At 38.7% G+C, this 23229-nt stretch overlaps 1 protein-coding gene across 13 annotated transcripts in view; it reads right to left on the bottom strand.

Annotated features, from left to right (window-relative positions):
* Window positions 1-23229, bottom strand: part of LOC126354837 (cyclin-dependent kinase 12) — a 165016-nt gene that overhangs the window by 134123 nt on the left and 7664 nt on the right. For all 13 annotated transcript variants that reach the window (XM_050004799.1, XM_050004803.1, XM_050004806.1 and 10 more), the window contains 2 exons: window positions 5041-6727; window positions 901-2330 (listed from right to left, as the gene is read on the bottom strand). In XM_050004799.1, coding sequence (XP_049860756.1) covers window positions 901-2330; window positions 5041-6722 — 3112 coding nt within the window. In that variant the 5' untranslated portion in view covers window positions 6723-6727. The remainder of the gene's footprint in view (window positions 1-900; window positions 2331-5040; window positions 6728-23229) is intronic.

The raw sequence follows: 23229 nt of genomic DNA, 5'->3' as shown, positions 1-23229 counted from the left end.
AAATAATGTAGAATGCACAACTCTGCTTCAGTTCAAATTTAGTTCTAAGCTATTGCCTGTGTCTAATACTTAAGAGGGTTGGATACGATAAGCCAATAATAGAGAGAAACATATATTTGAGTTTTACACCTCTGTGTGTTAATTCCAACTAGAAAGACATCAGTTTCAATAAAATGCCACGTGTTTTAGAAGTGAAACGTTTGTGAAAAATGTTTTGAAACAAATCTGGTAAACCTCATTACATTATTAATCACTGCTCCTATACAGATACAAAAAAACAATAATTCAAGACTTCTGTTCAAAGAATGACAATATAAACCTAAGTTCCTCCTACACGTATAATTGGGGCAGCCGATTTAAGATTAATGTAGGACCAGACATTTTCTAGTCACAACTGTAAATTTTAATTTAGTGAAGCATCTAGACCTATAGTGTGTAAAGGAATGCTACTTGCAAGAATACCAGAGCATGCACTGTTGACACACACACACACACACACACACACACACACACAGAGAGAGAGAGAGAGAGAGAGAGAGAGAGAGAGAGAGAGAGAGAGAGAGAGAGAGAGAGAGAGACGTGCACGTACGCGCAATGAAAGGACAGCAAAAGTTACCAATGATAATGTTAACACAAATGTTGATAGGAAAGAATATCCCACTTACAAATCCATAATTACTTTAAAGTCATAATTTAAAAAAGATGATTTATAAAAGTTTGTGAGCATCTGATATGATATAAAATCAAAAGAAACAACTGCACACTATTTATGAAATCCTTGATTTCTGAAACACTGATAATTTCTAACATGTGTAGTCTAGATTCACAAGGCAATTTAATTAATTTTCATGACATTTTATTTATCATTAATATTTCAAATGTAGTATTATTAATAAATACCTGGTGGCATTGGCAAATCCTTTATTCCGAGTGCCTTCTGTTTCACTGGCTCTGGAGTAGGTGATCTACTTGGAGGTGAATCAATACTCTCAAAGTCACTTTGGTTAATACCAGGTGGCATTGGAAGTTTTGTGAGATCCTTATGTTTTGCTTGTTGAGTCTGACCAACATCTGCCATAACAGGTTTGCTTACTTGCCCTGCTCCGCTGGCCGAGCTACTGACGTCAGATGAGACAGGCTTTGTCTGCACTAATGAAACCTCATTCACTGACTTCAACACTTTCTGGTCCTTAATAACTTGGGTAGGATCCTGTGGCAGCTGACTTGTGGCATGACTTACTGAAGGAGGAGCAGTGGCAGCAGGAGTAGGAATCTGCAACACAGTTGAGTTTCTTGGTGAAGCTGTCACAACAACAAGCTCCTGCCCGTGGAGAGGTAGATAACCAGAAGGTGCCACATTAATAGATACAGTATCTGGAGGAGGACACACTGCCTGCTGCTCTGACCGCACATTGGCATCAGAAGTTTTCTGTGCAGGGAGTACTGCCAAACTACCACCAAGCCCTGTGCCACCATCCTGCAATGCCTGACCAACATTAGCATTTCCAGATTGCTGTGTGCCACTAGGGGTGTTACGAATGGGGTCAGTCTGTGGAAACTGGGGTATTTTTACTGCATCATTTGAAGGTACAGGAATAGTATTAACATCCAACTGTGATGCTGCAGGGACATAAGGAACATTTGGCAGCTGAGTGTGCACTGGTAGTGGCAGCTGAGTAATCTGGACTTGTGGAGGAATTTGTGTTTGATGAGGAACCTGCTGTTGCTGCTGTGGCAGTGGTGGCAAAGACACTTGTGATGTCACAACTGAGAGAGTTGACGGTGTCATCTGTTGCGCTTGAGAAGTTTGTGAAGTCTGAGTGACTGGAGCAGTCTGTGCAGTCTGGTTGCTCTGTGAGGAAACAGATTTTGTTATTTCTACAGTATCAGTGCTTGATTCATCTTTGTCCAAGATGATTATCTCTTCAACTTCACTGTCCCTATTAGCAGTCTTTTCCTTTAACTGTGCAAGTCTCTTCATAGCTAACTCACGAGTGTTTTTGTCTTTCACAAGTTCTGCAAAAAGGCTAGTTTCACTCATTTTTGCATCACGCAGGTCCTTCACACTTGCACCAGATGAAGAAATAGGACTTCTCGGAGTCCTAGGGCTTTTCGTCATTGGACTCCTGGTCTTGTACGATTTTCGTGGCGGCGTCATAGGCCTCGGTGAGCGTGAGCGTGGTCTCTTAGAGCCACGCACATTACGTGTGTGGTAGCTTGGTGAACGACTCCAGCGGCGCAAACGAGGTGGAGTACGTGATCGAGACCTCGAAGGACGCCGCCGTCGGTGCATACTGCGGCTGCGTGACCGTGACGGCGTCCAACGTACCCTGTGAAAACAAAGCGACATCTGAAACAACAAAACCAAACACTTTAAGCTCCACCTGTGTCAGATCAAGTTCAATGCTGCAAATAAAAATAGATTAAAAAAAAATCTGCCTGCACTGCTTCACGATATTTTATTTCTTAACATGTTTTGGTTCATGTCACCAAACATACAATAGTAAGCATAAATTTTATCAACAGAGAAACAATGTAGTTCCACCAACCGAAACATACAACTCCCTAAACAAAGTTCCATGTCAATGAACAGGCATCTCATATAGGAAGGCAAAGGTAGCTATAACAGTAATGTATGCACATTTTCTCTCATTGTATTTCTTTTTATTTTGATTACAGCATCTAACTAAGATTGTACACAAGCATGTCATATAGAATAAAAAATATCTTAAAGAATCTACATGGAAATTACTTACACAGCAAAATAGTTGCACAATCATACCTAGAATTTGTTTTCTGTGGCTCTGGTAATCTGGAAGCATACACACAATTTACCCCAAACTGGTAACTGCAGGTAACTTTCTTCACACCCTGAACTTCACTCCCCCAGTCTCTGCCTGTCTACATTTCTATTCTCTGCTTTACCATTCTCCTCTCCATCTATTACAATTTGCAGTATCTTAATTATTATGATTTAGTTTACTCTTCATAGTCATTTCCTTCTTATTTCCTTACTGCTTAGTTAAGAAGAATTGTGTTATATCTACAACAGTAGTTCCAATCAGGAACCTCACCTCATTTAGGTACCTCAACAGATTACAAAAGTATCATGAAATATTAAGCAATGTAACTAAGAACTACTGAAAGCTTTATTTCATCTTCAAAGTCAACTAATTTTGTAATAAAATCATAACAACTTGATATAATGAGAGACGAGAGTCAACTGTACAAACAGAACTAGAGATATTACTACCAACACTGATAAGAAACACAGACAAAACCAAAAGGTGATCACGGGAATGTTCTGTGGTAATTTTTTATTTGTTGCTCACCGAACTGGCTACAGTGACTTCTTAGGGTAATAAAATTTTAAGTATTTGTAGCTTTCACTAAGCCATTAAAGGAAATATGTTAACCTTTATTACAGGAAGTAAAGAAACCATCCTCTCTTCAAATAAGAAAGGATTGACACCCACATTCACTGCAAGTGTCTAAAAGCCTGCTCAAGGAAAACAAGCATTGGTCCAAAAACCTAAAGCTTCATGAAGTTAACAGTGCCTTCAACGACAACCCAAATTTCAAATTATTGAACAACCGTCTCTCTTCTGCCCTTAAGTCTTCAAAAAAGTACACTGTATATCATATCTGTGAAGCATCTGAAACTGTGACAACAGGAGACAGGCTGGATTTCAAAACTGAAGGGATTTTGTCATTCAAAAATGATTTACTCGAAGCTTCAGACAAGAAGATGCCAACTAATAATTTTGTCATCTTTCATAAGCTTTGGAGTGACTTTATCACAAAATATTTCTTGAAAGTGCATGCCTTATGGCATCAAGCAGGCAACAGGAAACTGTCTACAATCCTAGCCCCAAGACAAAAAGTTGAAACTGATATAGGATGAGAGCAGCAATGTGGGCCTGATCTACTCTTCCATTTTTACTTTCTCTTTCAGTACCTCATTGTTTACCTATTTTGCTCTCTTTCGTAAAAAATGCTAAAATACTCTAACAACTTTTAATTTTTATTTAAGTATACAGTTATTTACGTAAACAATTTTAAATTCAATATATATATTGAAATGTCTGCTTGTGTCTGTGTATGTGCGAATGGATGTGTGTGTGTGTGTGCGCGTGAGTATATACCTATCCTTTTTTCCCCCAAGGTAAGTCTTTCCGCTCCCGGGATTGGAATGACTCCTTACCCTCTCCCTTAAAACCCACATCCTTTCGTCTTTCCCTCTCCTTCCCTCTTTCCTGAAGAAGCAACAGTTGGTTGTGAAAGCTCGAAATTTTGTGTGTGTGTTTGTGTGTTATTTTATTGTGCCTGTCTACCGGCGCTTTCCCACTTGGTAAGTCTTGGAATATATATTCCAAAAATGTCAAGTTTACTGATAATTCTAACATTGTGATAGAGCACCAGATCTTCCATCTACCTGAAGGTCAACTTGTTTAAGCAACTCTGACCCGGTAAGAAACCAGGTCATTGGCAATAAACCTGAGCAAAACTAATCACATACATTTTCCTTCTTATTATAACACACGACATTCAAAGAGCTTTACTGTGCATGACAACTAGCATATACAAGTAATATACTGGACAAAATTCTTACAAAATCGTGTGAACAGCATGCTTATCTGAAAACATAAGATCCTCCACACCTTACAAAGGCTCTGCTTGATTACATTTTCCATTATGGTAATTTACTATATTGGAGACTTCAATGACATGAAATGCATTTACTTCAGATGCTTATTTTGTCACAGAATTTCATTCTGGGACTAACCGACTCACATCAGAAGAAAAAAAAATTTAAGCACTGTTCATTATTCCTTACTTGTTTTTATTTTTCCGTTTCACTTTCTGAATTACACTGTCTCTGATCAGTCTTGAAAATTTCTTTACACTGCATAGCATTTTATATGCAAATACAAATCTAAATTTTGAATAATTCTAAATCTTTTTTCTGCACAGGCATAAACTAAACAACACAATGTACTCCTAAATAAGTAAAGAACATTAATATTTATATTCACATACCTTGCTATTGGTGATCTGCTTCTAGACCTTCGACTCCTTGTCTTGTGGGAACTACGATCCCGATCCTTCTCTCGCCGATGAGATCTGGTTTTCTCTCTCTCCCTTTGTGAAGATTTTCTTCTCTTGTGGTATGATGGACTAACACTTCTACGACTAGGATGATGACTTGGAGTACGGGAATGACCCATAGTTCTCGGTGAACTGGCATGGGAGTGGGAAGGCCAATGTTCACGTCTATCATCGTCATCAATCATAACTGGCTTCGATCTTGTATGTGAGCGTTCCGTTGGAGATAAAGTGCATCTTGAATGAGTGTTCAACCGTCTATCAGTTACGCTGGGGGACTGCCTACAACTTGTATTATCACTATCTGCTAACCTTGAAGATGCTAATTTCTCATATGCTTTTGGTGGCAAGGGAGGTGTATGTGGGGATGAGATAGGAGTCCGAGCTCGTCTCATTACTCTTGGTGTCGTATGTGATGGCGTTACAGACCGCCGGGATGGACTACGTTCAGAATCTGATGGATCGATATCCATGTCACTGCATTCCTTATTCCGCGGACTGGTAGGACTTCTAATAAAAGGAGGAGATTCAGGTGAACACACTGTGTTCTTTGCTTTCCTTGGAGGTGATATAGCTCCTTCCATTTCATTTGGAGGCAGTCGTGACCAAGATGGTTGCCTTCGCTGTATTAGATCTTCATCAGGAGAGCCAAAGCTTCCTTCCCTTCTTGTAGGTGAGTGTGAAAGGACCCTTTCACGATGGAACACCTCCGGGCTAGATTTTCTGTATCGTTTCTTCTTTTTCTTCCTTCCAGTGCTTGATGCTGGACTCCTGCTTGATTTTCGGCTTCCTCTTCGTTTATCAACTTTATCACGTTTGTGCCTCTTTTCTTTTTTTCTTGTAGAACTAGGAGATCGATGCCTACCACTTGAGCTGCGCATTTCATCTTTTATCTTTCTATACACTTCTAACGCTGATGAGGGGGAAATGTCTCTAACACCGTCTACACGTTTATCTAATACAGGGGATTGTTCTTGACGTTTACAATGCCGTAATTCTTTCATTGCCAACGGTGAAAGAGAACGCTGGTGGTCCCTTCTTTTAACACTCTTAAGTGTCTGGGGTGAAGGTGAATGGGGTGTCGAAGCTTTTCTACTGGGGCTCCGTCTCGAGGGAGATGCGTGTGACTGTGTGATTTTGTGCTCCGAGTGGTGCTTATAAGATTTTGAAGCATCATCTTTACTTCCCCTCCTGCTGTGCTTGCGGCGGTGGGAAGACTTACCAGTGGGAGGACTGACTTCACCTTCACTTAAACTGACACGAGCACTATCGTCACTTTGAATTTCACCGGCTTCTGGTCCAGATAGAGCTTCTGATGATACATCTGAATATTCCACTAATGGTTTTACCACAGACGATGCCACAGACAAAATAGTATTGTCAACAGACACTGATTTTTCACGAGAACGTCGTCTCTTATGGCTCTTCTTCACTGAAGCTTTTGCTTTGCTGTAATGTTTTGAATGCTTGTTACGTGATACTGTGTCTGCAGTGTTCTCCATATTTCCTCCTTCTATGTCACTCCCAGAGCCATCAGACCTAGTATATGATGCATTTGAATGTCTTCTATGATCCCCAATCTTTCCATTGCGTTCTAATGTTCGACCACTGGGCATGTCAGCTGAAAATAAGGAAAAAAATGTGATAATGGTACAAGTTAAGAAATTTAAACATGGTTACATAACAATGATACTCCACTGGTCACAATAGAGCACTAAGCAAGGAAAAAATGCAAGATTTTACTATTGATAATTTGGCCAGCAGATTGATAATTTGGCCAGCAGAAGTGAATCCATGACAATTTTTAACCAATTTATAAGTACTTAAAAGTAAAAAGGATCAAATAAAATAAACTTTCTCCACAAAGTAAGATAAACTTGTAACTTAAATGTTATGAAAACGATAATACCATAAATTCGTAGCAAAACAATTGATTCTACATTACCTGTCTATGTACATAAAAGTTATCTATTTTTTGAATAAGCATATACAATGCTTGAGAGGATAGACCAGAAACAGTCTCTGATGATGAGTGTGAAACGATTCTAATAATAAAACATAACAATAAAAATACATGCAGCAGAACAATGATTACATAAATGATCATGTGTGAAAACAAATTTTGCTGCTGAAGTTTAAAATAAGATGCGACTTCTGATAGTTCAGCAGGCAGCGAGTGGAGGGTAGCGTAGTTGCCAGCATGTGTAACGTGCATCAGCAGATGAACACAGGATAATGCCAGTCCCACTCCGCGCGGAACCTGGAATGGTCACTCGACTGCATTAACAGCAAGCTGGCCGATCTGCACTCTTTCTCACACCAACTATTCGGTAATAAACTCTCATTCTCACACATCCTACGGCTTAAGTTGTCAGCTTCATGAAGAACCACATATCATTTCATTAATAGTCACAGTTATTGTGATATTTCGGTAGTAGGTACATTACTGCAAGAAATTCTTAGTTTGCAGTGAAAAATGGATGCCTCTATGAATTTGTGTTTGATGTATGTTAGGTTACACGTTGCTGTGTATCAAGTGTAGATAATATATTGACTTACTCTTTAAACTTGCCAGGATATCTGTCTGTTTCCAATCTTGAGAAAATTCAATGTACATACAGTGCTCCAACATTACGTGAAGAAACTAGAATGAAATATTCATCAATTCCTCATATCTCATAAATGTTTTGTGATATCAAAGCAAGATTTCAGCAAATGATAACTAAACGAGACTGCTTTGCCAAACGATTAATATGCGGAATTTACATATCTACAGCAATTTTCAAGAGACTACAGATTTTTCCAAATAAATAATGTAATTGAAGGCCATGGTGAAATAATAACTGCTGTGGGTTTTGTAACGATACAAGTGAAGAAGTTACATCTTTACTTTTATACTTAGAATTTTCTGTTTCATAAATATTGACCTGACTTGCACTCGGTTGTTAGTTTAATAATACACTATTTCAGGATTCTGTTGCCATTTCAACTGCATTACAGTGTTAGTGAGGTGAATATTTCCAAACTCGGCTGTGTTTTAACAAGAGAAGCAGATTTTAACATGACAACAGGAAACTTTACATATTCTTCAAAACTCGTCACAGTCCTTAATGAATCAGCGTCTCCTCAGCCAACTTCTTGGTATTGGCTGACCAGCACTGTTGTGTAACATTTGCAGTGGCTCCTTTTATCAGCATTTCAATCTCACTGAGTGTAAACTTGTTTCTGTTTCTTGACACATTACTTTTCACCTAGGCCGATATACTCTGTCAGATTTAAACGAACATGATACGGATGAAGCCTGATTAAACTTTGTCCTATTAGCCACTTCGTCGACACGCTGGGTTAAACTTTTATCTCATGGAACATTTCTTTGTGCCCAGAGAAAACATCCGCTTTCATCCACTGCATTGTTGGAGCATTATGCATCACAACAGAGGGATATGGAGTTTTGTCCATTACTATTGTCGAATTCCGAGGAATCCCTTGCAGAAGAACATTATCGTCCCAGCCAATGAACGTGTTCTTGGACAACACTTTCACTGCAAATCTCGTATTCAGATGTACTGCACTGTTGTCATTACTGTATTGCCAACACAAAAGACGTGTTCACAATACCTGACGAATATAGAACACTTCACCAGCAGAAATACTTTACTATGAGAGCTGACAAACATTGATTCATTTATGAGCGACACCACATGGTTTTGTTTACACACAGTGTGGCAAGAGAGGCACTTTACCAGCCGAACAGCTGGCGGCGTGGCAGGGAAAGCCAGCTTGCAACTGGTGTTACCCAGGCAGCGGCGTCACATCCCCCTCCAGGTAGCCAAACGTCAGAAGTCGCAACTAATTTTAAACACACACTAACTGACATCATGTGAATGTAGAGTTTCCCAACAGTAACATAAGTTTCAATGTAATTAGACAAATCATCTTAAAGTGCGTAATATGACAGTGTGGTCCACATCATGCACAAATTTAACAAGTTGACAGTGATAAAGGAGCAAGGTTCATTCTCATCTTGCCATGCTGATTTAAAGTCTTACTTTGCCCCCTAATTCACTTCAAGCAAATGCTAAATCAGGGTGTTTTGTTCAACACAGGTACAAGTGATGCCTGCACCCATATTAGTCCAATCTATGACTATGAAGTCAGTAGAAGGTTAAGATATAATTTCCTTTCATTGCACCCCCCTCACCCTCATAGATTGAATAGTTTGTACTTTTTTTTAAATCAAAAACGAATTTATTAATAATCTTTCGACCATAGGAAATTGCTGTGTAACAGAAATAAAACTGAACCTGAATACTCATAACAATTCAGTTAAATTTTGCACTGTGTTTCCAAGTATGAATGGGACAATGTGACTTGTGTACAGCGTTCAGGGTGTAGTTTGCTGACACAAGACATTGCCTGCCACATTCGTACAGTGGCATAATTAAAACATTCAACCACTACAGATGAGGCAAAACCAACTGAATGGAATGGTCTGTTGTATCTGCTAACATGAATCCAACTGGGCATCGACTGGACTAACTGGAACATGCACTGCGACACCAAGAAATCTCCTTACACTATAGATAACCTCAGGATGACTCCTGACAAAGAATGGGACAGGCTTCACAATTTTGTGGATAGCATGCAAAGGAGAACCCAAGCATGTTACAATGCAAGGGCTGCAGTAACGTAGTATTAAATGTTTCCATCATCAGATTTTGATTTCACTTATATTCAAAGATCTGTACTTTCTGCAGGTTGTGCTCATTTTGGTTATTGTTTTGTTTTTATTTCACAGTAATTTATTATTCTTTGCTTTTGTAAGCATTACTGTTTCATTCTCTGCCCTCCTTGAGCCTAATCCCACACATCTTGAGGTATATACAAGCAGTACAAAACTTTTTTTGAGCAGTTCATGTTTATATTCTAGATGTGTGAACCATCTATTTACTTTGCATAATACAGACAACACTGTAACACGATTCAAGGAGAGAAACTGCTGCTGCTGCTGCTGCTGCTACTACTACTACCTATACAAAAACAACCAATAATGCCCTGCATAATCAGGCCTTCAGAAGTCTCAAGCTCAATTACATTACAACTGTGGCCCTGACACCAAGATTTTTAGGAGAAAGATTTGAATCTGACTCTTACTAGGTGTGACTCTGCTGTGTAAAAAATTGCACCACATGGCTTCATGCTTTTACTTTGTTGCTGACATTACATACAAGCAACATGGCAGAAATACACTCGCATCCACAAGCCACCAAAGTACTATGTTACTTCAGCCCCTGCATCGTAATATGCTTGGATTCTCCTTTGCATGCTTTCCACAAGATGGTGGAGACAATACTGCCCAAGCCTGTTCCATTCTTCAACAGGAGTTGTCCCAAGGATATCCACAGTGTAAGGCGACTTCTTGCAATGTCGCAGAGCATGTTCCAGTTAGTCCAGTCTGCGCCCAAAATGACTTAACTATGGTAATGCTCCGTGGTCAAGAATATCATGCTTAGTGAATTATATACAGCGCTCTTATTAGTGTTCATCAATGGATTACTCACCATGGAAAATATTAGGACAAGAGAAGGCCAATACAACTATGTAACAACCTCTCATCAACAAACTTAAGGAACAGATGCATTCACAAAACACGATTAGAATTCCAAAACGTGGCAAGCAACAGTGTTTGAAATGAAAGAACAGAGGGCATTAAAAACAAACAAATAGTGTCCAAAAAATTACATGTTTATAACTTCACCACTAGACATACCGTAAATGGCAGAAATATTTACCAAACACAAAAGTGAAAGTAATGTAGTCGAAGGCAAAAAAATATGACAATGGAATTAACAGTAAACTCAGTTAAGTGCTATATTTTAAAAACAAAACAAAAAACTTAATTGCCTTGATTGGAATAATACATTACTTTACAATTGGTCATAAATTGTAAATTAATGCATTATTTATATTTTTATATATTGTAAATTAGTATATTACTGTAATCAAGACACTTGAAAAGTTTTAACAAATATATCAGATGGCTTACCTCTGCAACATGACGATGTCAGGTCTTACATATAAGCAACATACAATCATATATCAACAATTTAAACTGGAAATTACACACTGAATTGAATAAAATCTAGAACAACTATGGCACTGTATTACTTCATCACTATACAGCGCAGACGTTAATAAAACCGGCAAAGTGCAGGGACAGATTCCTAACTGGAAATTAAGGAAAAAAGATCCTATAAACAAGTGTCCAGAAATGTATTGTTGCCATGGTACATGGCACTGTCAAATGACAATTCTCCTCGGCTTGTTCCCAACATGAATACCAGACCCTTCTGCTACTTAAAGTAAACTGCATCAAACACACAATCTACAATGCACAAGGAACACATGGCATGTGGTCAGGGAAATTGTCATTCATCAGCACCATCTACCACATGGCAACGATGCAAATCCAGACACATGTTCATAGGTCCTTTTACCTCCATTTCCAGTCAGGAATCTGTCCCTGCAATTTGTTGGTTCTATTAATGTTCACCTAAATCCTCTATGGAGGCACCATCAGACGTCCTCACATGCATTAAAAATATAAACAATAACTGTTTAAATATTCATAAATAAGGAGAGATAAGAAATTAAAAAAAACCAATAGCAGCAACAAAAAAATTTTGGTAGCTAACGAATTACACTCCAAACAGTACTCATATTACAGAGGGTATATGACAAATAACACAAGGAACTGGGAAATCATGAATTAGGACTGATATTGCAAACAACTGTACCCTACATTAAAACAAGGTGTATATACACAAGAAGCACTTTTGGTAAAAAAGAAAAGGACAGGAAAGATCATTAGAGCTGACGGTGAGGTTTGAGGAATTATTCTAAAATTAAACTAAGACATTTAAAATATCAGGAAAAATCCAATGACTTAATAAATGTGCCAACTTACTATAGTGAAATAATCAACCAGCATGGCTTTTAACTCTGGTAATGCTCCGTGATCAAGAATATCATGCTTAGTAAATTATAGTGGTATTTGTATTCATCAAGAATTACTTTTAATGGTTTCACAGCATAAGGCTGCCTTGCAGTCTTGGGTAGAGAAATGTGTACAAAGTGTTAACACCAACTACTATAACATGGTTGCATAAAACGTTAGTTTAAATTAGTCATCACAAACAAGTAATTGGTGAAGTGACACCCATGGCCTGTTGTTAGAAACTGTCCTGATATATCTGGAATTATTTTGGAAATCTAATCAGGATAGCTGGTCTGGATATACTTCATTTAAGTAGTAATAATAATAATAGCAATAGTAATAATAATATTAATAATAGTATCATCATTAAGTAGCTTGTAGATACGTCTACAATGAATAACAGTTTTCCAAGGCAAACATCTTGAACTACACTTGGAAATGTGGCTCCTCACTACTTGAACATGTTTGCAGTTTGTCACGATATGCCTTCTGTTACTGGGTCGCCTTACAAAGACGTATGCTACAGCAAATTTTTCTGAACAACTAATGATGACTTGCCACCATGGGACTGTCAGCTAATTCATGCATATGTGGCTTTTATTTCAATTCCGCAGTCAGATAACCTTCAAGACATCATTAATCATCATGAATAAAGTCACGTGCACCACCTGCAGCTGAACTCAACCTATGAATATTTTTGATTTTGTATTGTGCATCTAGGTGGAGACAGGGAAATATAAAGGCATTTGGTTACAAAACTGTGGACTATCATCTTAAAACCATGCTATGGAATGGCCATTAATCAAGCACTTGAATTTAATACAGGTCAGGCTCACATTTCCATGTCACAAGTTTGTGGACTGCACGTTTAACTACAATAAGCAAATCAAAACTGTTGTTGTGGTCTTCAGTCCGAAGACTGGTTTATCATTACAGCGACTTACATCCTTAAATCTACTTACTGCAGTCATCTCTTGTTCTCCCTCTGCAATTTTTAACACCCCCCCCCCCCCCACACACACACGCTCTTCCCTGCAATACTAAACTGCTAATTTCCTCGATTTCTCAGAATGTGTCCTATCAACTGACCCTCCTTCTAATCAGGCTGACAGACAAATTACTTTTCGCCTCCCCATTAGTCAAGTGATCTACTCATCTACCTATCATTCCCATCTTCAGCACTCTTCTGTAGCACGACATACCGAAAGATTCTATTTTCTCCTTGTTTAAACTGCTTATAGCCCATGTTTCACTACCATACATGGCAAGACTATATACAAATACAGGGTGTACATGAAGTCTGGGAACACTTTCAATTATTTATTGCACAAGAACTATACATTGTACAGATGCCATACATATTGCATTTTGAAGATAAACTCTGGAAGTGTTTTTTTTACAAACATTCAATAAGCAAACCATGACTGACCCGGCAGACTTCAATAAGGTAATCAAATTCTTGCCATATCCATCCCAGCATGGCATCGTCGACTGTGGCAGTTGCTTCCCGTATTCTCTACCAGAGCTCTGCTACATCACGTGGTAGAGGGAGTACACACACCAGATCTTTAATGTGTCCCTACAGAAAAAAGTCACACAGGGTGACATCTGGTGATGGAGAAGGCCATTTCATAAAACAGTTATCCCCTTCTGTAGCACAGCCAATGCGCCGATGTGGCAGCTCCGTGTTCAGGTACCCACAAACTTCATGATGAAAACAGGGTGAGCCCCATCCTGCTGAAAGATGAACGGAGAGTCCACCTGCATTTGGGGCATCAGCCATTGCTGCAAGATGTTCAAGTAGGAATATCCAGTGACAGTGCTCTCGGAGAAGAAGAATGGCCCGTACAGTTTTCAACTTGACAAGGCACAAAAAACATTTACCTTTGGGGAATCACACTCAAATTCAATGCATTCAATGTGAATGGTTTGTACCCGGATTCAACAATTACATGTATGACATTTGTACAAAGTTTGGTTCTCATTCAGTAGATAACTGAAAGTGTTCCTGGGCTTCATGTACACACTGTACTTCCAGACAAGACTTATTGCCAGTCTACATCTTATATCCTCAATAATTCAGACATTATCAATTATTCTGCTGCCCAAATAATGAAACTCATCCACTCCTTTAAGTGTCTCTTCCCTAATCGAATTCTCTTAGCACCACCTGATTTAATTCGGTTGGTTTCCATTATTTCAGTTTTGCTTTTGCTGATGTTCATCTGATGAGCTCCTTTCAGGACATTTATTCCATTCAACTTATGGAAAGTGCATTGCTGTTTCTGACAGAATTACAATGTTGTCAGCAAACCTCACAGTTTATATTTCTTCTTCTTGTACTCTAATTCCCACTCCAAATTTTTCTTTGGTTTCCTTTACTGCCCGCTCAGTGTACAGACTGAATAACTTTGGTGACAAGCTACAGCCCTGTCTCACTCCCTTCCCAAAGACTGCTTCCTTTACATGTCTCTTGACTGATGTCTGGTTTCTCTACACCGCCTTTTGCTCCCTGTATTTTGCCCCTGCTACCTTCAGAATTTCAAAGAGAGTATTTCAGTCAACATGTTCAAACACTTTCTCTGAATCTACAAATGCTATAAACATAGGTTTGTCTTTCCTTAGCCTATTTCCTAAGATAAGTCATAGGTATAGTATTTCCTCACATTCCTACATTTCTCCAGAATCCTAACTGATCTTTCCCGAAGTTGGAAGTCGGCCTCTATAGTTTTTTTTTTCATTCTTCTGTACATAATTCATGTCAGTATTTTTCAACCATGGCTTATTAAACTGAGAGGTCAGTTTTCAATCCGAGCTCTTGATATTCACACAGCTGCTTTTTCTCAAAAGCCCTCTTTAATTTGCCGGTAGGTGATATCTAACTTTCCCCTAGTGAAATGTGCTTCTAAATCCTTATGTTTGCCCTCTAGCCATTCCTGCTTTGCCATTTTGCACGTCCTGGCCAGTCTAATTTTTTAGACGTTTGCATTCTGTTTTGCCTGCTTCATTTGTTGCATTTTAATATTTTCTCCTTTCATCAATTAAATTCTATCTCTACTGTGTTATACAAGGATTTCTGCTCGGCCTTGTCTTTTTACCCATTTCATCCTCCGCTGCCTTCAATATTTCTTCTCTCAAAACTACCCGTTTGTCTTTTACTGCATTCTTTTCCCCAGCTCTAATCAATCATTGCCTAATACTCATGTTGAAACACTCTACAACCTCTGGTTCCCTCAACTTATCAGGAGTCCATTTCCATAATTTCCTACTTTTTTTTGCAATTTCTTCAGTTTTAATCTACAGTTCATAACCAATAAACTGTGGTCAAAGGTCACATCTTCCCCTGGAAATGTCTTACAACTTAAAATTTGGTTCCAAAATCCTCTACCTTGCCATATTATATAATCAGTCTGAAAACTTCTGGTGTTCCCAGGTCTCTTCCGTGTATACAACCTTCTTCATGATTCTTAAGCCAAGTGTTTGCGATGATTAAATTGTGCTCTCTGCAAAATTCTACCAGGCTGCTTCCTCTTCCATTCCTCCCCCCAGTCCGTATTCCGCTACTATTTTCTCTTCTCTTCCATTGCCTGCTATTGAATTCCAGTTCCCCATCATAATTAAATTTTTGACTCCCTTAATTTTCTGAATAATTTCTTTTATCTCATCACATATTTCTTGAATCTCTTTCAGTTCTCTAGTTGGTATATAAACCTGTACTATAGTGGCGGGTGGAGACTTAATTGTCTGTCATGGCTACGATAATGTGTTCACTATGCTGCTCACAGTACTAAACCTTCTCATGCATTACCCCTATTTGATTTTGTACTTATAACCCTGTATTCACCTGTCTAGAAGTCTTATTCTTCCTGCCACCGAAATTCACTAGCTGTCACTATATCTAATTTCAATCCATTCATTTCCCTTTTTAAATTTTCTAAACTACTTACTAATTAAGGGATTTAACATTCCATGGCCTGATACAAAGAATGCCAGTTTTGTTTCTCCTGATGACAATGTCATCCTTAGTAGTCCCTTCCTCGAGATCCAGAGTATTTTACCCAGAAAAGTGCGAACATAACTTAATTATGCAGTGGTAGAGCTGCACACCTTCAGGGGAAGTTACACCAGTACCAGCACAGCCAGGCCATTTTAGGTTGATATTACAGCCAGGCCATTAAAAGGTTGATATTACAAGACCACATCAGTCAGTCATTCAGACTGTTGGTCAGGCAACTACTGAAAAGGCTGCTTTCCCTTTTCAGAAACAACAAGTTAGTCTGCCCTTTCACTGTTGTTGAACCTATGGTATGGCTATTTGTACTGCTGAGGCACGCAAGCCACGCCACCAATTTCAAGGTCTATGGTTCAAAAGTAGGCAAAAATGTTATTTACTATCCAAATCCCAATAAAGGAGAAACTTCTGTGGAGTCATATGTTTCTAGCAAACTATCAAAAGCCTTTTCCTGCAAACACACGATTTTTTAGTAACTTGTGGAACATGTATCAGAAAGATAGATTAGATAACATTGGAGGGGGAACATTCATATGCAGTTGACAAATATTGTCTCCTTTGAGGTAGAATTTGAGTGTGACTGTGAAGTTATCTGGACACACACAACAGGCCTACATGAAACCAAGTTAGCAGTTGGATGTTTTTAACAGCCACCCAATTCTGCCATAACAGTTTTAGACTCACTCAAAGGAAATCTATGGTCAGTAACATGTAAATACACAGATCATGCAATATTAGCTGGAGGAGACTTTAACCTATTGAGTATAGACTAGGACAGGCAGTCTTGCGAAGTTCTTCTGAAAGCATTTTCTGGAAACTGCCTTAAGCAGCTGGTTTGAGTCTCACATGCAATAGAAATATTTTAGATCTCGTAGCTACAAACAGGCCTGACATTATCAACAGAGTCATTATAAAGACTAAATTTTACAATACCACAGCGTCAATGGTTAGTGAAGTTAATAAATCAATCAAGAAGGCTATGAAAGTAGTGTTGCTAGCAAGAGCAGATAAGTAGTAGTTAGCATCCCACTTAAACAACAACGGTACATCGTTTAATTACAGTATGACAAATTTAGAGGAATTATGAGCAAAGTTGAATCTGATTGTAAATTGAGCTCTGGAGTAGTACGAGGTCTGTTCGAAAAATACAAAATTTTTTTACACTCGCCTTTTACTTATTGTGCATGTTCTCTTCAAAAAACACTCCTCCACATTTGATACATCCCTCCCAACATATTTTCCATTTCCGAAAGCTGTATTAGTACACCTCTGGATAGTGCGAAGCACCAACTGTGAATCTTGCCTATTGATGCAAATCTTCATCCCTTCAGTGTGGCTTTCAACTTTGGAAATAAAAAAAGGCTACAGAGGACAGGTCTGGAGAGTAAAGAGGGTGAGGCAGCACAGTGCTTTCATTTTTTGCACAATAGCCTTGCACCAACAAGGATGAATGTGCGGGTGCGTTATCATGATGCAAGAGACATCAATTATCTCACCACATTTCACACCATTTCCTTCTCACATTTTCTCGTGGGTGTCACAACATGTCCTAATGGTACAATCAATTAACAGTTTGTCCCTGTGCCCCAATTCATCATGACTTTTTACTTTAAATTCAAAGAAAACTATTAGCCTGGCTGTGACATTTGACCTGACCTGACGAGCTTTTTTTTTGGTCTTGGCCTTTCCTGACCCATTATGAAGACTGAACCTTTTTCTCAACTTTATAACTGTAGGTCCACATCTCATCACCAGTTTTGATTCTATTAAGGAACATCTTGTTCTCATTTGCAGGGTCCAAAAGTTCTTCACAGGTTGCAAGGTGAAAGTCTTTCTGGTCTTGACCCATGAGCCATGGGACAAACTTGCAGCAACACAGTGCATTACAAGATGCTGTGTTGGGATTCCATGACATGATCCAACTGAAATGTTACATTCTCCTACAATCTTTCGGATAGTCAGTCTTTGAATGACATGAACAATTTTGTTGACATTCCTGACAAGAGCGTCATCGGTAGATGCTGGCGGGTGTCCTGAATGGGGGTGATCTTTAACTTCTGTTCGGACATTTTTAGACTGTGTGAACCATTCGCAGCACCGAGAAAATGGCTTAAGCATTCATTACCATAGGCTTCCTGCACTCATTTGGTGTCTGTCTGTACAGCTTGTTTCGAGTTTCACGCAAAATTTAATGCAGATGTGTTGCTCCTCTCATTCTTCCATCTCAAAATTCACAAACTGTGCAACAAAATATTCTACTCTAAACAGCACTGAACAATAACTAAGAGAAATACAAAATGGAAATTATGAAACACATTAAACAAATGGGTGTGCTGGGATGCCACCATATTTCACTACAACACACCACTGGGACGAAATTACAAATGTTGGAATTTTTTGAACAGACCTCGTATGTGCCAAGCAAGTGGATTAAGGGCAGAAAAGACCCACCATGGTTAAAAACAAAATTTAGAAAACCCTGAGGAAGTAAAGACCGCTGCACTCTTGTTCCAAAGAGAACCCACAAATGTTGAAGGGAAAAAGTTAGCAGAAATTCATGTGTCTGTAAAAATGTAGACGTGTGCAGCAAAAAATCTTGCTGAGAATGCAAGAAAATTTTGGTCCTATGAAAATCGCTTAACAGTCGAAGAGTTCTATCGAGTCACTCTTACACCCAGCTGGTGTGGCAACAGACGGAAATTTGAAGTTCTAAATTTCGCGTTAAAGATATTGTTCACATAGGAGGATCATACAAACATTCTACAACTGACTGCTGCACAGACTCCCATAAGGAGGACATAGTAATAGGCACCCTTGTCTTAAAGATGCAACTGAAAGAGTGGGGAAGAAATTACCAGGTCTGGATGGAATCTCAATTTGGTTTTATTAAGAATACTCTATGTAACTAGCATATTACTTAGCTTGCATTTATAGTGAATCTCTCGCCCAGCGCAAAGTCCCAAGTGGTTGGAAAAAAGCACAGGTGACTCCTTCATATAGAGATAGTACAGGAATTGACCCCATGTCCTTAACATTGATTTGCTGCAGAATTCTTGAACACATGCTCAGTTTGAATATAATAAAGCTTCTGTCCAAAAATTAGCATGGATTTTGGAATATCCTGCAAACCACAGACGAAGGGCAAGAGGCAGACTACATACTTCTAGATTTCCAAAAAGCATTAGACACAGTGCCCTACATTCTCTGAAAACTACCTACAACAGACAGTTCGGATCCCAATCATCATGGAAATGTACTGGATCAAAAGGCAACAAATGGACCTAACATCTTGGAGGACACCCACATTGAAATTGGTACTAGTGACCATGATTTAGTTGGGGCAACAATGATTACCAAAGTACAAACAACAACTGAAACAAGCTGAAAGTTATACATGTTCAAAAAAAACTATATAAAAACTCAGTCGTGTCATAGCTCAATGAGGAACTTGAAACTTTCAGCAGAGATCATGAGCATGGAGATGAACTATGGTTCAAGTTTAAAAGAATAGTTGACCATGCACTGGATAGAAATATACCCAGTAGAACAGTTCATAATGTCAGAGGCCCTCCACAGTATAAAGTCACTATAAATAAATTTCAAAGGATACAAAGATTACTGCATAATAGGTGAAAAACAAACCATAGGGCTATGGATAAAATCATGCAGAGTGAAATTCATTTGGATGTCACAAGAGTGATGTGTGAGGCCTTTGATGACTACCATAGCAGCATACTGTCAAATGATCTTTCACAAAACCCAAAGAAATTCGGTCATATTTAAAGGCTATTAGTATCAAAAAAGTTATGAGTCCTGTCCCTAATGAGACAGGTACTGAAACTGAGGGTAGCAAGGAAGGAGCTGAAATGCTTAACTCTGTTTTCAAATGTTCCTTTACAAAGGAAAACCTGGTGAATTGCCACAATTTAACCCTTGTACCACTGAACAGATGAGTGAAATCAGTGTTAGCATCAATGGTGTTCATAAACAGCTAAAATCATTAAAAGCGAACAAAGCTCCAGGGCCCACTGTAATCTCTATGAGATTCTATAATGAATTTGGGACTGAGTTAGCTGCTTTTGTAACTAACGTCTATCGTAGTTCTTGGAAAAAAAGCACTGGCCACACCTGTCTACGAGACAGCTAATAGAAATGATTCACAAAACTACCATTCAATATCCTTAACATCGATTTGTTGTAGAATTTTCGAACATATTATCAGCTCAAACATAATGAGATATCTCTAACAGAAAGACCTCCCCCACCTCAATTAGCATGGATTCCAAAAACAATGATCATCTGAAACCCAACTCGCACTTTTCTCACATTAGATAGTGAAAGTTTTGGATGAGGGCAGTCAGATAGATGCAATATTTCTCAATTTCCGAAAAGCATTTGACTAGCACCACAACTACTGTTATTGTCAAAAGTATGATCATATGAGGTCTCAAGTGAAATCCGTAACTCGAGTAAGGCCTTTTTGGCAGGGAGGACGCAGCATGTTATCATGGTTGGAGAGTTCGGATGTGCCCCAGGGAAATGTGTTGGGACTCTTGCTCTTCACATTGTGTACAAATGACTCTGCAGACAATATTAATAGCAACCTCACTCTTTTTGCAGATGATGCAGTTATCTACAATGAAATACCATCTGAAAGAAACTGCGTAAATATACTATCAGATCTTGCTAAGATTTCAGATAGGCAATTTGCCTCAAATGTTCGAAAATGTAATATTATGGGCTTTACAAAACAAAAAAAATGCAGTATCCTACGACTATAATATCAATGGGTCAGCATTGCAATTGGTTAACTCATACAAAAGCCTGGGTGTAACGCTGTGTATGGAACATAAACAGAGAAGGGTAGCACGATTAGTCACAGGTTTGTTTGATCCTTGGGAGTGTGTTACAAACATACTGAAGAAATTTCACTGATAGACTTGTGAATAGAGACAAACTATCCTGAGAAAAACCGCTGACAAAATTTCAAGATCCAGCTGTAAAAGATGACTAGGGATATATCACAACCCCCCCCCCCCCCCCCCTGTATAGCTCACATAGGAAATGTAAAGATAAGATTAGAATAATTACAGCATGCACAGAGGCATTCAAACAGTCATTCTTCCTATGCTCTATATACAAATGGAACGGGAGGAAATCCTAATAGTTGGTACAAGGGACGTATCCTCCGCCATGCATTTCACAGTGGTTTACAGACAATAGACGTAGATGTAGATGAGTAGGTTCCCAGATGTGCATGTGTGGCTCAAAATCATCTTAACTAATGAATCCAATATGCTGCCCTTGACGGCAAGTATTCATCAGGAACAAGGGTATCATCAAATGTGCCCCCAGAAGAAAGTGTAATAGGACTGCAATTATTCTCTATGCACATAAATAATCTGACTGACAGGGTGAACAGCAATCTGCTAGTTTTGTTACCAGTAAATTCAATCAACATGCATGTCTCAACGGAGGAGCTTCGGAATTCAAATGGAAATCCCTGGAAGGAAAGAGACGTTCTTTTTGAGAAACACTATTGAGAAAATTTAGAGGAGCAGCATTTGAAGCTGACTGCACAACAGTTCTACTGATACCAATGTACATTTAACGTGAGGAGCATGAAGATAAAAGAAATTACGACTCATATGAAGGCATATGGAGTCATGTTTCCCTTGCTCTATTTGCGAGTGGACCAGGAAAGAAAATAACTAATAGTGGTACAAGATACACTCCACCATGCAGTACTCTCCACCATGCCCTGTACTGTGGCTTGCAGAGTACATATGTAGATTCTGACTTACAGTTCACAACCTGGAAGTTATCTCCCCATGAAAGATGAGGAGGGGGTGGGGGGATGGGGGGAGGCATTCCACTTCTTGAGATGGCAGTGGAATGAAAAGCAGCAACCAGGATGGGAGGGTGAGGGGAGTGCTGCGATGAATTGGGGACACAGGAGGACAGTGCATGTTCTGCAATAACTTTATTGATTACTCTTTCCATTTCTAACTGAGAAAGACAAGGGAATTTAATTTCCTAAACATATTTTCAGTGACACATGAAAGATAAAGTCAATACAATTGATCAAAATTATATTGCCTTTACCAGTTAGTTTAAAAATGAGAGAATAATTTATGCCAGATGTATAAAAGTGAAAATGCTTACAAATACATTTTTGTTACAATTAATGCTTCTACAAGCCAGTGTAACTACAAGTTCTCTGCCTTGGAGTCAATATGCGCAATGCGCACACAAAGTGCACGAGCTCACAGAAAGGCTCTACTGCAATAAGGGTAGTCCATGAACCAACTCTTCACCAGACAACCATTTTAAAAACAGCGATGTGTCAATAATGACATTACTAAAATTTTGTGTAAATTATAGTACATTATATTCTTAGACCACTGTAAAAATATGAGGTGCCTTGTCATTCAATTCATAGAAAAACACAAAATGTATACTCCAAATTGACAAATCACCAGCTACAGTTAATGAAGTATTCCTATTATCTTACATTTGTTTCATTAATCAGAAATACAAATTACTAGAGGAACTGCCGTCTGCCAGGACTTTGATCAACCAACAAGCTTTACATGAGAAAGTCGAAAAAAAATTCAAAGGAAGAAAAAATATTCCTTTAAATGGTAGTGTATTGGTGCAGCACTTATTTGTACTCAGGCGATTCATGTGAAAAGGTTTCTGACATGATTATGGCTGCACGAAAGATTTAATAGACACTGAATGCAGAATGGTGATTGGAGCTAGAAGCATGGGATATTCCATTTCAGAAATTGTTAGGGAATTCAATATTCTGAGTTCCAAAGAATCAAAACTGTGCCAAAAATACCAAATTTCAGCATTACCCTTCACTACAGACAATGCTGTGGCCGAAGGCCTTTGCTTAACAACCAAGAGCAGCAGTGTTAGAGAGTTGTCAGTGCTAACAGACAAGCAACACTGTGAAATAATTGCAGAAATCCATGCATAATGCACAACAAACATATCCATTAGGACAGTGTAGCAAAAGTTGTCATTAATGGGTTACGGCAGCAGATGACAATGCAAGTGCTTTTGATACCAGCATAAATTGCCTACAGCACCTTTCTCGGCTCAT

Source organism: Schistocerca gregaria, chromosome 3 (assembly GCF_023897955.1).
Source record: "Schistocerca gregaria isolate iqSchGreg1 chromosome 3, iqSchGreg1.2, whole genome shotgun sequence".
Lineage (NCBI taxonomy): Eukaryota > Metazoa > Arthropoda > Insecta > Orthoptera > Acrididae > Schistocerca > Schistocerca gregaria.
The sequence above is the reverse complement of the archived record's forward strand: the minus strand, read 5'-3'. Positions and strand labels throughout refer to the sequence as shown.